General features: G+C 42.3%; 2 protein-coding genes across 2 annotated transcripts; both read left to right on the top strand.

Moving 5' to 3' along the window:
* Window positions 1–849: 849 nt before the first annotated feature.
* On the top strand, window positions 850–4,119 carry LOC149387639 (uncharacterized). The gene is made up of 4 exons (XM_089622205.1): window positions 850–863; window positions 1,231–1,295; window positions 1,374–1,444; window positions 1,501–4,119. The coding sequence occupies exons 1-4, from the start codon at window positions 850–852 to the stop codon at window positions 4,117–4,119; spliced, it is 2,769 nt and encodes a 922-aa protein (XP_089478331.1).
* A 3,080-nt stretch (window positions 4,120–7,199) lies between these two features.
* LOC149387640 (uncharacterized) lies at window positions 7,200–8,585 on the top strand. The gene has a single exon (XM_089622206.1). It carries the CDS (start codon window positions 7,200–7,202, stop codon window positions 8,583–8,585), a length of 1,386 nt encoding a protein of 461 aa, XP_089478332.1.
* Window positions 8,586–17,751: the final 9,166 nt, after the last annotated feature.

Raw genomic sequence — 17,751 nt, forward strand, 5'->3', positions numbered from 1 at the left:
CAACAACGAGGGACGTAAAAATAAATGAGAATTTTTGTGGTATGCGGTCGAATTGTGATTCTAAAAACAAGTGTCGTTCTCCTCGGTTGGTAGGTTTATTTATAGATGCTCTTATGCTCCACATCTCCCGTAGTCTTCGATGCCTCGTCTCTACGATCGTCCTCTTTTATCGGGTGACTTTACACGTGGTGCTTGAATTAGTCTTCCCGCATGAAGAGAGGTTATCATTCTCCTTTGAATCTTTGACTTACCACGTGTTCCGATATTCGAGAGTACGATATGCTCCGTTGTTTGACAGTTAAACTTGTCATCTCGAATGACCGCGTCGTCAAGCTCTTGCGACCTCTTCTTTGGGGTGATCAGTTCATCACCTCTTCGCGGTTCTTTATCCGAGGTGTCTTTGGATGAAGACGTAACTTAAAACATTGAGTAGATTGCAAATATAACGTTTCACATGGTATAGTCTTTGAGATTTTTCAACATTTATTGCATTTTTCATAATGATTTGTACCATAAATTCCCTAGAAAACGGACCCAATTCAACGTGTTCCGAATGGAATGAGAATTCACTGCTAATTTTTCCTATATTCGATTCAAGCCCCCAAAGATTTTTTATGAAGATAACGGACATGATAAGATCTGTTGTTACAAGAAGTTGGCCCTTTGATTCAGGCTTGCTTATTGTCTCTCGTGGTGGTTCTAACATCTCAAAGAACATCTCTTGGTTAAAGTTGTCAGCTCGCGGTGAGGTCTTGCTGACAGCTTTATGTCTGGGCTCGCTCGATGCATGCCATCTGTCTCTGTCTTGGATCAGAGGACATTCATTTTGTTTGTCTCGTATATAAGACAATGCGAAACCCTGGGTAGGGTTACACACTTTCACGCCGAAAAACCTGAGTGTGCCAAAAAAAAGGTTTTTGTGTATTCTTCATTGTGTGAGTTTTGTTTTTCTGGGCGAAGAACAACACACTAATACACTGAGTGATTGTAAGGTTGAAAAGCGAGGGGAGCTCAAGTCTAGGGGGAGCCTAGACTAGCATCAAGCTACGGTTCACTGGGAGTTAGGAATAGTGAAAGGTTATCATTCATTATATTCCGATTAAACTCATTTTCCGTTAATGAAGTTGCTCTTTTCACCGGGATACTCATCCCTCCAGAGTAGGCTTTTAAGGCCGAACTGGGTTACCATTCTGTCTGTTCGTTTACTATTATTGTGTGGTGTCTTTACAGGTGTTACTACTGTCTGATACAACATCTTAGAAATAGTTCATACAGTAGATCTGGACTCTCAAGTGGTATCAGAGCGGACACCCAAAGTTACTGGGTGAGATTCGTTAGATCTAGCTGTTCTTGACCGAGATGGACACGTTCAGGGAAGGAGGTTCTATCTCACGAGCACCACTTCTTATGGGGTAGAATTACGCATACTGGAAAGCCAAGATTGGTGCGTTCATTAGGTCTATTGATCACAAAACATGGAAGTCTGTTGTCACAGGTTAGGAAGCACCCAAAAAGCTGCTGAGTGATGGTACCACCTCTGTGAAGAAGCAAGAAGTCGAGTGGAGTCCCACAGAAGATGAAGCAGCCCTGTACAACTCAAAAGCTCTCAATGTCATTTACAATGGTGTTGACAGGAATGTCTTCAGACTGATCAATACATGTGAAAGCACTAAGGAGGCTTGGGACATCCTGGAAAGTACTTATGAGGGCACTGACAAGGTCAAGAACTCTCGTCTCCAGCTTGTTACTACCAAGTTTAAGAACATGAAGATGTATGAGGAAGAGACAATCAGTGAGTTCTATGTAAGAATTAGAGACTTGTCCAATGAGTCTCATGCTCTCGGAGAACCCATGTCAAACGCTAAGCTGGTGAAGAAAATCTTGAGGTCTCTTCCAGAGAGATTCAAGATCAAGGTGACTACGATCGATGAAGTCCATGATACATCGGAAATGAAAGTTGATGAACTCATTGGGTCTCTTCTCACTTATGAAATGTCTTTCACTGACTCATCAAAGAAGAAGCACAGGGGTTTAGCTCTCAAGACCACGTCAGCTGAGCCTGAATCTTCGAAAATGGAAGGATCTTCAGAATCCTATGATGAATCCCTTGCCCTGATGGTCAAAAACTATGGGAAGCTGATGAAGAGGTTTGAGAGGAGATCTCCAAACACACCAAGTCAATCTAATCCCTCTCACAACCGAGAAAAGACTCCTCAGAACTACAAGCCAGGGAGTTTCAACAAGAAAGGGAGAGAGGATAGAAGCAACGCGTTTGGATCTAAAGCCAAGGGAATTCAGTGCAGAGAGTGTGAGGGTTTTGGTCATATCCAAGCTGAATGCCCAAATTACTTGAGACGCCAACAGAAGAACTTCAATACTACTCTCAGTGATGATGAGAGTGTTTCCGGGAGTGATGGTGGAGAAGAAGGAGGAAACAATTTCTTGGCATTCATGACGATGAACACTGAATCTAGTGAGGTCACCTCGGAGGAGAATAAAGGGAGTGCTCTGGCTCCTTCAGAGGGTTCTAATGAGTTCAAGTCTGCTAGCAGTGAAGAACTAAGCGATGAATTTCTACTCCATGCGTACGAAGTTATCATGTCTCGGACTGAGGCATCGAACTGCTCGGGGGGTCTCCGAGAAGAGGCAGAAGAGGAACTCAGTGATGAAGTACTCTTAGAGGCTTACAAGACTCTCTTTGTAAAATGGGCAGATGAGTTTAATGCCTTCCTCAATCAAAAGGCTAATATAGAAGAACTTGAGTTGATACAATCTAGTCTCCTGGAAGAAATCGCTGAGATGAAAAAGGACTCTCCTGAGGAGATGAAGAGCAGGATTGAATCTCTTCTAGAAGAGAAATCTCATCTGCTTGAGATCATTGGAAGTCTAAAGAAGGAAATCACAAGACTGAATGGCGAGCTTGCTAGCATGACCAAATATGTTCAAATGTTGAACTCAGGGACCTCAAGTCTGAATGAGATACTCAAGATTGGTCAATCCTCCTCCAACCACAGAGGACTTGGTTATTGTTCTGGGTCTCTTCCCTCTAAGAAGACTGTGTTTATCCCTGCTTCCCAGCAAAAACCTCGTTCAGCAGAAAAGGTATCACACACACCTCCTGCAACATCTGATCAAATTTTTCCAAAGCATCACACAAGACCAGACTGGAAATGTCACTTCTGTGGAAAAAGGGGACATATTCGTCCATTCTGCTTCTCTCTGTATGGAAGATTTCTTGAGAGGAAAAATACTGGTCAAAAGGTTCTGGGGGCTCAAAGTAGATTTCCCAAGAAAAGGCTTGATCTGGGAGAAAGATATCATCGTGTGTGGAGAATCAAGCAGGATCTAAGGGCACAGGTCACCTATACTTCCTTGAAAGCTACAGCGAGAGAGGACTGGTATTTCAACAGTGGCTGCTCAAGACACATGACTGGAGAAGGCTCCTTCCTCAACAATGTTAAGGGATGTTCCAAGGGACATGTCACGTTTGGAGGAGGATCTACTGGTACTGTTGTAGGGAAAGGGAAGTTGAATGTATCTGGTTTGCCGGTTCTGGATAATATTCTTCTTGTCGATGGGCTCAAAGCCAATCTTATAAGCATCAGTCAACTATGTGATCAGGATCTCACTGTCACCTTCACTAAAAATGATTGCAAGGTAACACGAGAAGACAACTCAGTATTTATGAAGGGGTTGAGGTCTCCAGACAATTGTTATCTGTGGTCTGGACCGTCTATGACTTCTGCTTCATGTCTCCTGAGCCAAACAGATGCGACTGATTTATGGCACAAGAGGCTTGGTCACTTGAATCTGAGAAGCCTGGGTAATTTGGTCTCCAAGGAGGCTGTCCGAGGTCTACCTTTTCTCAAGATCAAAGAAGGCAAGATCTGTGGGCAATGTCAAGTTGGGAAACAAGTCTGTGCCTCTCACAAAAAGGTTGATTATCTCACCACGTCTCGGGTGTTGGAACTCCTCTACATGGATCTTATGGGACCGATGCAAGTAGAAAGTCTTGGTGGTCGACGATATATCCTTGTGGTTGTTGATGAATACTCCAGTACACCTGGGTTGATTTCCTACGGGAAAAGTCTGATGCTTTTGAAGCTTTTCAATCCTTGAGCTTGAGACTTCAACGTGAGAAAGAAAACTCTACAAGAAAAATAATGAAAATTCGGAGTGATCATGGTAAGGAGTTCGAGAATGGGAAGTTCCTTGATTTTTGCAGCTCCCACGGGATCAAGCATGAGTTTTCTGCTCCTATCACCCCTCAGCAAAATGGGATTGTAGAACGCAAGAACAGGACTATTCAAGAAATGGCGCGTGTCATGCTCCATGCTAAGTCTCTTCCATATCGCTGTTCACACTGCTTGTCACATCCTCAACTGTGTCTCCATTCGCCCCGGTATGTCCTGCACCAGCTATGAAATTTGGAGGGGGAGAAAGCCAAGTGTCAAATATTTCCATATCTTCGGCAGTACATGCTTTGTGCTTGCTGATAGGGAGTCGAGAAAGAAGTTGGATGCCAAGAGTGATGAAGCTATTTTCCTAGGGTATTCCTCCAGTGGTGCTGCGTTCAGAGTCTTCAACAAGCGGACAAAATGTGTCATGGAATCGAGGAATGTCATTGTGGATGATGAAGACAAGCCGTTAGAGGAAGATGAGACGGGAGTCTCATCTGAAATTCTCTCCAGTGTTCCTGAAGATGTCTCAGACACTGAAGAAGCTTCCGTTGTTAATGAAGAGAATCCCTCACTTGATTCAACGGCTATTGTCAAGAAAGTCTCTAGTAAGATAAAAAAAAGAATCATCCCTCCGATGCCATTATTGGAGAACCAAATGAAGGAGTCGTCACCAGGAGGAAAGAGCCAGTAAACTACAGAGAAATGATTAGTAATGTGTGCTTCACTTCCAGAATCGAGCCCAAAAATGTCACAGAAGCTGTCAGTGACGAGTTCTAGATGAATGCTATGCAAGAAGAATTGGTGCAGTTTGAAAGAAATGAAGTCTGGAAACTTGTTCCTCGACCTGAAGATGTCAATGTTATTGGCACCAAGTGGATTTTCAAGAATAAGTCAGATGCCCTTGGAAATGTCACCCGAAACAAAGCTAGACTGGTTGATCAGGGCTACTCTCAGATTGAAGGTCTGGATTTTGAAGAAACGTTTGCCCCTGTTGCTAGGCATGAAGCCATTCGACTACTTCTAGGGATCTCCTGTCTGAAGAAGTTCAAACTCTATCAAATGGATGTCAAAAGTGCCTTCTTGAATGGATTACTAAACGAGGAAGTCTATGTGGAGCAACCAAAGGGTTTTGTCAATCCTAAATTTCCAAACCATGTGTACAAGCTGCATAAGGCCTTGTATGGATTGAAGCAGGCGCCTCGAGCCTGGTATGAGCGACTGGCTGAATATCTGTCCAAAAAGGGATACGTCAGGGGTGTTAAGGATCAAACTCTGTTCATTAGAAAGAGTGGATCGGAGATGATGTTTGCTCAGATCTATGTGGATGATATTATCTTTGGAAGAATGTCTCAGAAGATGGTGGATCACTTTGTGGAACAGATACAATCAGAGTTTGAGATGAGTATGGTTGGAGAACTCTCCTTTTTCCTTGGTTTCCAGATTAAGCAATTTGAAGGAGGAATATTCCTGTCACAGAGCAAATATGCTAAAGAGTTGGTCAAGAAATTCGGGCTAGAGTCAGGAAAACCAAAGAGAACCCCTGCTTCTACTACAGTCAAACTATCTAAAGATGATGATGGTGAGGGAGTTGACACCAAGCTGTATAGAAGCATGATCGGGAGTCTGCTATACTTAATCGCTAGTAGACCTGATATCTCGTTTTCAGTGGGAGTTTGTGCTAGATTTCAGTCTCAACCCACCACAACTCACCTTAGTTATGTCAAAAAGATCATCAAGTACATTCACGGTACTGTTGACTATGGTATATTGTACTCGTTTGACACGAACTCGTGTCTGGTTGGTTTTTCTGATGCAGATTGGGAGGCAATTCTGATGACAGAAAGAGCACCTCGGGTGGATGTTTCTTTCTCGGGAATAATCTGATTTCCTGGTTCATCAAGAAACAGAATTGTGTATCTTTATCCACTGCTGAAGCTGAGTACATTGCTGCGGGGGCAGGTAGCACAGAGCTGGTTTATCTCAAATCTATGCTTGAAGAGTATGATGTTCCTCAAGATGTTGTCACCTTGTTCTGTGACAACACCAGTGCCATCAACATTGCAAAGAATCATGTTCAGCACAGCAAGACTAAGCATATTGAGATTCGGCATCACTATATCAGAGATCTTGTGAATTACAAAATTCTCTCTCTAGAGCATATCAATACGAAAGATCAACTGGCTGATATCTTCACAAAACTTCTTGATATGTTGAAATTTGAGAAGCTCCGTTCTGCCTTGGGAGTGTGCATACCTGACTTATAGCAATTATTGGGCTGGCGAAGTCATTTATGGGCTATGACTTTGGCGCACAGAAGGCCCAATTGGGAAAATGTTGTTCACACTCTTTCTCTCAAAACGTAGCGTTTAGAGTAATTTGTTTGAATTACAACGTGGCGGTTTATTTCCCAAGAAGAAGTACGATTTTTCCAACTGCTATCATCATTTTCGCAGATCTTTGCCTCTTATTGCATCTCTCTTTAATCCCTTCTTTTCAGTTCTTGAAAAACTCTGTTTTATTCATAATCATGGTGTCCACGAGAAGAGGTACAGTGAAAGCCTCCAAGTCCACGGTGAAAGGAAAGGCCAAGGGTCTCTCTTCGTCCAAGACGGAGAACATTCTAGTGAACAAGTACGGTGTAAGAATCTGAAAACCTCAGCCCGTCAGAGTCGATGGTGAGGCAGGAGACTCTTCGTCTAGGGTTGAGGCTACTGACCTTCGTGGTCTTCTTCCTCATTTTCCTCAGGTATCAGTGACAGTTCTCCCTCATCCTGTTCCTTCCTCGGTTTCTAACCAAGAGAGCATGCATGTGGATGTCTCCTCTGAGCCTATCGGTTCTGAGAGGGAAACCTTGAGCCCCACAGTAGAGGCCATGGTGACTCTAAGAAATTCAGGAGAAGGAAATATCGAGAACACCTCCATGGACAACCCTAGTTCTCCCAGATACGCTGATAAATCTGATCCCCCTAATCCTCAATCTCAGGAGGCTTATGAAGTGGACAATCCACTCTGGCTTAGATGACCAGAGAACTTAAGGGTCAAGGTTCTGGGTCGGATGAGGACGTTTTAGGAGAGAATCGCAGAGAGCTTATCTCCCATGAAGACTTTGACCGAATCATGGATGAGGGTCTTCAACCAGACTCAGATGTGGTTCCCCCAGGAGACATGCCCAAAAAGAAGACTAAGAGGACCTCCAAGAAGGCTGCTGAGAAGTCCTCCATTGCGGAGAAAGTCAAGAAATCTGCTAGGAGGAAGAAGAGCAGAGTGGAGACCACTGAAGCGAATGCCATTAATCCTCAGGAGGAGATTGTGGTGGAGGATGTCAGAGACCATGTCACTAACATCGTCGAAGATGAAGAAGCTGTGGAGGAAGCAAGGTCTCGCGACAAGAAGAAGAAGTCGTCTAGACAGGATGTTCCTGATGTTCCAATCATAGGAATATCTTTTCACACCCTTCAGAATGCCAGTCGATGGAAGTACGTCATTCTTCGGAGTATTGCTCCTGAACATGTGCTCTCTTATGAAGCCATGGAATGCGCTGATGTCATTGAACTTCTCAAGAGCACCGGGCTTCTCTCCACAGTGACCTTAGTGGGCTCCTACCATGCTCAGCTTGTGAGGGAGTTCATTGTCAATCTTCCTGATCAAGTCGATGATGCTACTTCCCCTGATTTTCAAAAGGTGGTGATCAGGAACAAAATCATTGACTTCTCTCCCAAGGTCATCCATGAGTTCATGGGTTCAAATGCTCCCACTTCTGAGGATCAAGTGCCTTCAAGAATTGAGCTGATTTCTAAACTCACTGGAGGGAAAGACAAGAAAGGGTGGCCTGAGTCTGGGCTGTACCGTGCTTCTCTTCTCAGTTCTAAGTACTCTATTCTTCACAAAATTGGAGTCAAGAACTGGATTCCTACTGCTCACTCCACAGGTGTTTCTCTCGCTCTAGCTCAATTTCTCTTCATGATTGGCACAGGTCGTTCGGTTGACGTTGGGAAACTCTTCTACTCCCAAATTATCAAGCATGATGGCTCTGAAGCTATAAAGCTTCACATCCCTTATCCTGCCATGATCACTGGGATCATTTTGCGTCAACAACCGGATATTCTGTCACCAGAAGAGATGAAAGCTTGCAGCTCGACTCCAGGGAAGATCTCCTTCAGCTACAAACTTTTTCAGAAGCATCATGTGGCAGACATCAAGAAGCCTCCCCAGTCCAGTCTACCTCATGCTCGCTTCAATGATGATGATGCTTCTGCTGTTCCTCCCATGTCAGCTGACGTCAGGAAACTGATGGCCCTTTCCCTTGTTGATGAGATCAAGCATCTGGAGACAGTGATTGCTACCTCTATTGAGCGCAAGATGGCCCTTGAAGATGCTCTAGTTCGTATTCTCCCAAGTACCTAAACTTTTTTTCAAGATTTTTTGCGTGGCTCAGATACTGTTTAGCTGTTTTTCTTCCTTTTTGTCTTTGCTTGGCAAAAAAGGGAGTCAAAAAGTCACTTCTAAACTTGGTTATTTGGCTATATGTCTGTAACTTCTGAACCTCCCTCCTTCTATGTTGTGCTACGTTATAGATATATTTTGTTGTCTCCTCTGTCAGTCACTGTGACAAGAGTGATCTCACAGTTATATGTTCTGTTGTGTTGTGTGTGTGGTGAGAGTGCTACTTGAAGGTTGGCATAGTGTTTCGTTTTTGAAGAAGAGTTTTGCCTGCTCAAAGCCAAAGGGGGAGATTGTTGTTACAAGAAGTTGGCCATTTGATTCAGGCTTGCTTATTGTCTCTCGTGATGGTTCTAACATCTCAAAGAACATCTCTTGGTTAAAGTTGTCAGCTCGCAGTGAGGTCTTGCTGACAGCTTTATTTCTGGGCTCGCTGGATGCGTGCCATCTGTCTCTGTCTTGGATCAGAGGACATTCGTTTTGTTTGTCTCATATATAAGACAATGCGAAACCCTAGGTAGGGTTACACACTTTCACGCCGAAAAACCTGAGTGTGCCAAAAAAAAGGTTTTTGTGTATTCTTCATTGTGTGAGTTTTGTTTTCCTGGGCGAAGAACAACACACTAATACACTGAGTGATTGTAAGGGTGAAAAGCGAGGGGAGCTCAAGTCTAGGGGGAGCCTAGACTAGCATCAAGCTACGGTTCAATGGGAGTTAAGAATAGTGAAAGGTTATCATTCATTGTATTCCGATTAAACTTATTTTCCGTTAGTGGAGTTGCTCTTTTCACCGGGATACTCATCCCTCCAGAGTAGGCTTTTAAGGCCGAACTGGGTTACCATTCTGTGTGCTCGTTTACTATTATTGTGTGGTGTCTTTACAGGTGTCACTACAACATTTACAACATTTACCGACGATTTTTTTCGTCGGTAATAACCCTAAAATCGTTGCTAAATGTATTTAGCGACGATCTTAGCGACGATAAAAATCGTCGCTAATTCGCCGTGCCTAAATATATTTAGCGACGATTTAATCGTCGGTAAATATTTAGCGACGATAAAGTCGTCCCTAAATGTTGTGACGAGAAGTTTTTTTTCATTTTGAAACAGACAATTAGCGACGAATTTGTCGTCGCTAATTACCGCGGGAAAAAATCCCGCGTCAATTAGCGACGACAAAGTCGTCGCTAAATGTTGTGACGAGAAGTTTTTGTCGTTGTGAAACAGATAATTAGCGACGACTTTGTCGTCGCTAATTGGCGCGGGAAAAATTCCCGCGTGAATTAGCGACGACAAAGTCGTCGCTAAAACGTTGTGTGGAATAATAATTAGCGACGATTTTATCGTCGCTAATTATTATTATTATAATTTTTTTTTTCGTCGTTAATTATTTATTTTTTACGGTTTTTTGGTTGTGAAATTCTAAAATGAAAAATCAAATAAAAACTAAATTATATTATCCAAATCAACAACTATATAAAATCCGGTTACGTACGTTTTCGGTTATCGAGAAATATGTAAATAATAAATACACAAAACAACTAATAAACCACTAGTCGCGACGTTTGCTTTGTCGTCCCGCCACTCGTTTTCCCCCTCCTCGACGAGAAACGCTCTTCTGCTGGCGCTGAAGTTCTGCAGGCTGCGGCGTCGGAGTAGACTGACTTGGTCCGCCGGGTGTCGTCTGCTGGCTGGCGTCGGGAGTCCTCTGCTGGCCGCCCGTCGGAGTGCGGACGTCGGGCGTCGGAGTCTGCTGGCTGTGGGATGATGGAGCCTGCTGCGAACTCTGCGGAAATTGGGACATGAACGAGCTAAGGTTGAGGCCGGGCACTTGACTCTGTATTGTCTCGGCGAACGCGGCGAGGGTCGATGTCAACACCTCCTGCGAGACATATCCTGGTTGCGACGTCCCAGCCTCCGAACCGTAGACTTCGGCGACTTCAGCCGCCATCCGTGCTCCCTGTGGCACCAAACGTACGACGCCGGTCAAGTGATCAGTCCGCGAACCCAAAATATCGCGGATCGCCTACTGCTCTAGAACGGAAATACCAACGTCCGCTCCTTGGTGCTCAGCCTCCGCTCGCAACGTGTTGAACCTAGCGACCAGTCGATCCTGATATAATTAACTAGTTAGTATATATTAATCGAAAAATAAGAAAAATAAATGTAAACTTACATAACGTGCGGAGGCTTCAGGAGTCAGCCATTCGGACTTGTCGGACTGATGTTGGCGCTTGTAGTTCGCAAACAAGCTCTCGAATGCGCCTGTCTCGACGCTCTTCTGCATGTAAACAAAACTTCAAGTGTTAGATAATTTTAACGATTTGATGTATCATATAAACATAAAACTTACGTTTTTCATGCGGTGGGTCGAGAACCCAATCGTCCCTTGTCGAGTCTTCGTCTTCTTCTTCGCGCGATTCGCCTTATTCTTCGCTTGTATAGCCTGTTGTAATATAAGTAAACGTACACGTAAATAACAAATTGTTTAATAAACATTCGAGTAACGTAAATGATTCGATATTACCTTAAATCCATCGCTCGTATATCGTTGTATCAGCGTCTCCCATTCGGTGTCGAGCTTAACGGTCTTCGGTTTCAGCGACCGCGCCACCTGTACGCTGCTCTTGCAGTCGATGTCGAACCACGACCGCAATGTATGCCTCCAATCGCGAAGACGAGTCTTCGCGTCTTGAATGATTGCCGCATCGACAATCGCCTTCTTCTTCCCGGTTGCATCACCATCGACTCGAATGTCGTACTTGTCTCGAATCGCTGCTCGGATCTCGGCCTCCTTCGCCGGCCCCACGTTCGCATTCGTCCACCTTGGGACGTAGGCGAGATCTTGTCTCGGACGACCAACCCGAGCGTGTTCGCGAACGTCGCGAGATCCGGATCCATCTCGCGCTCTGGCTGCAAGAACGACTGAAAGTCCTCGTTATAAATAACGACTTCCTTCACCCCGGGGCGCCGTGCACGCTCAGATCGAAGCCCGACCGTCGGCCCACGCACGGCCGGTTCGATATCCTCGTCTTCTTCTTCGACGCCATCACGTACGGGCGCCGACTGGCAATAATTCGGGAGACGGGCTAAGAAGTCATCCCCGCCTCCGCTGCCTCCAGCTCATGTAGCCGCAGCCATCTGAAATTCAAAAAAAAATTTATTTAGTTATGCATTCTTAATGATTTAAATCAGTTAATTTAGTAAGTAAATGAAAAACGTTATATACTATCAATCATCGTCGTCTGACAAATCATCTTCTTCCATCAAATCTTCGTCCTCAGTTTCTTCGTCATCGATAAACTCTTCTTCTTCAATATTTTCCAACAAGTTCACTGCGTCGTTGCTCACGGGCTCTGGTATCGCAGACTGATGACGCGTTGACAGTGAATCTAAATCTAACGGTTCTAGTGACAGCTGAACTGAAGACGAAGATTGACCAAGAATGAGGTCAATATCAGGAAGATCCCACACATTTCGATGATTACACTCTTCGACGATTCGCCAATCAAGACCATTCAAGTTATCTGCTTCCAAGTAGAAAACTTGTTTCGCTTGAGTTGCCAAAATAAATGGCTCGTCTTTGTACCATTCTTTTGCCACATACACGCTTGTCAAGTTATTCTCGTTGTGTGTCCTTTTCCTCGGATCTTGATCACCGAACCAACAACATTGAAATAAGACGACGCGACAATTGTTCTGATACGTCAAGACAATGACGTTTTCTACTTGACCGTAGAAGTCGTGACCTCCTTCACTTGGTACACATACCCCGCTATTCTGAGTCGTTCTTCTGCTATCACGTTAACGGGAGATAAATTTAACCCCGTTCACTACACAACACGGATACATCTGTGGTGCGAAATGTGGTCCCAATGCCAATGCATATAATTCGGAGGTAACGGATAATCCGTCTTGGCTCATGCGAAATACCTACATATAACCATTAACGAGTCGGTTATTAATTATCTCATATTCTTTGAGTTTGGTAGTCAAATACCTTTTCCCAAAACCACTTTGGGAACTCAAGTCGATGCGCTTCTTCAACATCTGGCCGACCTTCTAATTCCATGAGATCTATGTGTTCACTGAAATAAAATTCATGTTCATTTAATACATCACTTCGTATAAATATAATTCAAGTTAATTTATTTCACTCATTTACCTCATGAAATCGTCAATTTCGGGACAATTTCGTAAAATGTACCACTGAGCGAGCAATCGTATATTCTCATCTAAGCGTATCGTGGTCATCTTCCCGTAAGGCCGACAACTTGATGACTGAAACACCGATAACTCCCGTTCGACACCTTCGAAGTTAGACGCGACGTCTGTTCGTTGGGGCATGTTGAAACGATTCTCAACGCCTTCTAGATACCTTGAGCAGAATGTCAATGCTTCATCTACAACATAGGCTTCGGCAATTGAACCCTCTGGTCTAGCTCGATTACGCACAAAGTTCTTGAGCGTTCCAAGGTATCTCTCAAATGGATACATCCACCGCATATGAACTGGACCTCCGTTAATTGCCTCCTCCGGTAGATGCATTACCAAATGAACCATGATTGTGAAGAAATCAGGCGGGAAAATTCGTTCCAACTTACACAATATAAGCTTCACATCCTCTTGCGCCTTCTCAATGTCTGAAATTACCAGCGTTCTAGAGCAAATAAGTCTGAAGAAGTTGCATAGCTCTATTATGGCATCTCGAATTGTTCAATCCAGAAAAGGACGAATAGCAGGAGCCAATAGGCGCTGCATAATCACGTGACAATCGTGAGACTTCAAACCCGTCAACCTCCCATCCGCGGTAACATTCTTCTTCAAATTCCCCGCAAAACCATCGGGAAATCTGACAGATCTCAAGAACTCAGTAAACCGCTTCCGTTCTGAAGGTGTCAGAGTGTATGACGAAGGCGGTTTCATCCATCTATCTCCTTCTTGGTACAAATGAAGCTCGTGCCTTATGTTCCAGTCCGCCAAAGTCAACCGCGCCTTATCTGTGTCTTTCGTCTTCCCCTCGATGTTCAGCAAGGTACCCAGAAGATTGTCGCATACATTTTTTTCTATATGCATTACATCGAGGTTATGCTTCAGCGTAAGACTCGACCAATACGGCAACTCGAAGAAAATACTTTTCTTTGTCCAATTCAGCTCACTCGCATCGCGCTTTCGTTTCTTCCCGCCGAAGTCAGGGTGCTTCCCCGGGGTTGCATCTCCCACTAATCGCAATTGTCGAAGTATATCGCTCGCTGATTTTCTCACTGGTGGTGGTCGTTTCTCATTTCGTACCTTGTACAGTTTGCTCTTCCTCATCGGGTGTAACAACGGCAAGAATCGACGATGATCGCAGTAAACAATCTTGTTTCGAGCCTTGAAAGATGGTGTGTCGTTGTTACACGTCGGACAAGCAAGGTACCCTTGACCACTCCATCCCGACAAACTGCTTCTCGCTGGAAACTCATTCACCGTCCATAGAAGTACGGAAAACAACCTGAATAGCTCACCGGTCGAACCATCTCTCAACACAACACCGGTTTCCCACAATTCCTTCAGCTCATCAATCAGCGGTCGTAAGAAAACATCCATGTCTTTACCCGGCGCACTACGACCTGGTATAAGCAATGTTAACATCAAGTACGATGTTTTCATGCACAACCACGGCGGTAAATTGTACGCAGTCAAGACTACCGGCCACATACTGTACGATAAACTCATGTCACCAAATGGGTTGAAACCATCGGCGGCAAGTCCAAGCCGGACGTTCCTCGGTTCTGCCGCAAACATGGGATATTTTCGGTCGATCTCCTTCCACGTTGCTCCGTCTGCAGGATGTCGCAGTACACCATCCTCTTTAATGCGTTCATTCTCGTGCCACTGCATCTCTAGAGCTGTGTGCCGACTCGCGTACAGTCGCTTAAGTCGATCTTTCAGTGGAAAGTAGCGCAACACTTTATGCGCTACTTTTTTTCCACCGTCTTTCATCAGCCACCGGCTCTCATTACAAACTGGACACTCGTCTTGATTGGCGTTGTCCTTCCAAAACAACGCGCAATCGTGTTTGCAGACGTGAATCGACTCGTAACCCATACCAAATCGATGCAATTTCGCCTTTGCTTCATAATGTGACTCTGGAATCGTGTTGCCGATCGGATGAGATTTTTTCAGTACTTTCAGAAGCTGATCAAACGACTTATTCGTCCACTTGTTCATCACTTTCAAATGCATCAACGTGACAACAAATGAGAGTGACGAATACTCCGTACAACCTGGCCATAATTCTGTGTTCAGGTCGCTGAAAAGGTCATCGAACTGTCCACTCTGGTATTCTGCATTCGGGTGAATACTGTCATCGTCACCGTCTACGTCGTTGTGATCTAAGATATCGTGTACAGCATCAAACATCCCTTCTCCTCTGTACTCCGTCTGATACTGCATTACGTCATCTTCTTCCTTCCCGTGAAAGTTCCACCTCGTGTAATTCCTCTTAAATCCTCTGATAAAGAGATGATTCTCTATATCAGGAATTTTTTGCATCAACACGTTGTTACACCTCTTGCATGGACACTTAACTCGTCCTTCGACATTTACGTGTTGTCGGGCCATTGCCATGAACTCTGTCATGCCAGCCGCAAACTCAACGCTTAAACGTTGGTCCTCGATTATCCAATTCCTATTTGGATAACTCATTTTACCTATAGATTTAACATTTCAAAATTTAGTAGTTTTCGGATTTTATTTTATAATTTCACGATCGATCCTACCGAAATTTCGGCAGAACCTCCCCTATAAACTTAACAACCCGGCATCAAGCCTTTAACTTTAAAACCTGCATAGAAACATCCTAAAACTAACAATAAATCCAACCTCAGTGGTTCGATTATTAAAATTCATAATCCATCACATTTTTAATCATTTCTAACAACAATTAAATACAATTCCATTTAATTTACATAAACTAACTAATTGTTTTTACATAATTTTACCAAATATAAAATTTATAACAAATATATAATTCATTTATAATTTATAAAATTTATAACAAATATTTATAATTCATTTATAATTTATAAAATTTATATTTGGTATAACAAATATATAATTCTAAAAATATAAATTATAACAAATTTATAAACTACAAATATATAATTCATTTATAACTAATTTATAATTATATAACTAAATAAATTATATTAGTTATATATAACAAACATTTATAACTAAAAATATATAATTCATTTATAACTAATTTATAACAAATATATAACTAAAGTTTATAATCCTATAACTAATTAAAATAAATTTATAACTAAAGTTTATAATCCTATATATAATAATCATATATAACTAATATATAACTAATATATAAATAAATTTATAACTAATATATATTAATCCTATAACTAACTAATATATATATATATATATATATATATATATATATATATATAGTTTTAAAAAAAAACTTACCGATCGGACAAATTAGAGGGAGAGCGCGCGCGGCCAGAGAAGGGGAGCGGCGTCGGCGTCGGCGGCGGAGCGGCGGAGGAGGAGCTGTAATGGGAGAGAGAGACTTTAGGAGAGAGATGTGAGGATAGAGAGAGAAGTAGTGAGGAGAGAGACTTACCGGCGAGGCACACGGCGGAGGAGCGTCGGCGGCACACGGCGGACGAGGCACACAACGGAGGAGGGAGAAAGTAGAGAGAGAAATGGAAGTTTTAGGGTTTTTGAGCGAATGGGGAAGCTGGGTCGCGTTCTGGTATTTAAAGACATTTACCGACGATTTTATCGTCGCTAAATGATTTCAGTTCGTCGCTAAATGAACTTACGTTAACCAGACATTTAGCGACGATTAAATCGTCGCTATAAGTAAATTTCACACATTTAGCGCCGATTAAATCGTCGCTAAATCATTTCGTTTTAATTTAATGGGAGGGATTTTTCCCTCTTTAAAATTCGTCAAAATTCGATAACATTTAGCGACGATTATTTCGTCGCTAATTGTATACCGACGATAAAACAATCTTTAGCGACGATAAAATCGTCGCTAAATGTTTTCGTCTTAATTAAATTGGAGGGATTTTTTCCTCTTTAAAATTCGAAATTAATTCAATATTTTTAGCGACGATATTTTCGTCGCTAAATGAATTTTGAAATAATTAGCGACTAATTTATCGTCACTAATTATTTTCCCGCGAACTTAGCGACGACAAAAAAGAATTAGCGACGATAAAGTCGTCGCTAATTATCTTTGCCGCCAAACTTTAATACTTCTCGCACCAAAGAATTAGCGACGATAATATCGTCGCTAAAAGGGTTATTAGCGACGATATATTAGCGACGACTAAATCGTCGCTAATAGTGTCGTCGCTAAATGTGCTATTTCTTGTAGCGTGTTACTACTGTCTGATACAACACCTTAGAAATAGTTCATACAGTAGATCTGGACTCTCAAGATCAAAACTGAAAAGTTCATAGTATGGATCGATGGGCGGATAAATTGCAAGGGAAATTTACACTGCACCATTAAAAAGAATGAAAGTTTATTGTGTTATTAATTTATGTTCTAGATTAAACCAGTAACTCATAACTATAAAGGTTAGGATCAAAACCTTTAACATATTGAGTAATTTCAATAGCCCTTTATTAGAAAAGTTTTGCCAATTAAAAAAAAAAACTTGAGAAAACCTACTACGTAATTGAGAGACCTACTTTGAAAATAATAGTAGGTTTGGTTAGTATTGAGAAAACACTACTTTTGTCTATGAGAAAAGAAAATTATACATGTAAGTAAAAAATTAATCTCTTGAATTTTGAATTTTTTTGTGCCTTTCATTTTTTTTTTTTTTTAGTTTTTGGATTTTTTGTCATTTTCCAAATTTTGTTAGTCATTTTCAAACTTTTTTTTATGCCCTGCTGAAATTAATTATCACAATTTTATTGACGCGTGATCTTCATTATATAATTGACTACGTAAATTAGGGATACTTTGTTCCACGTTTTTCTTAGTGTAAATATTACATATATATATATATATATATATAATATATATATATTGTGAATTATATATTGGTAAATTGTTCAAATTTTCATTAATTCAAAACGTTTATTTCGAAAAACCACTTGTACA

Source organism: Urtica dioica, chromosome 8, assembly GCF_054948205.1.
Source record: "Urtica dioica subsp. dioica isolate 48M chromosome 8, U.dioica_male_clone48M_v1_H2, whole genome shotgun sequence".
Lineage (NCBI taxonomy): Eukaryota > Viridiplantae > Streptophyta > Magnoliopsida > Rosales > Urticaceae > Urtica > Urtica dioica.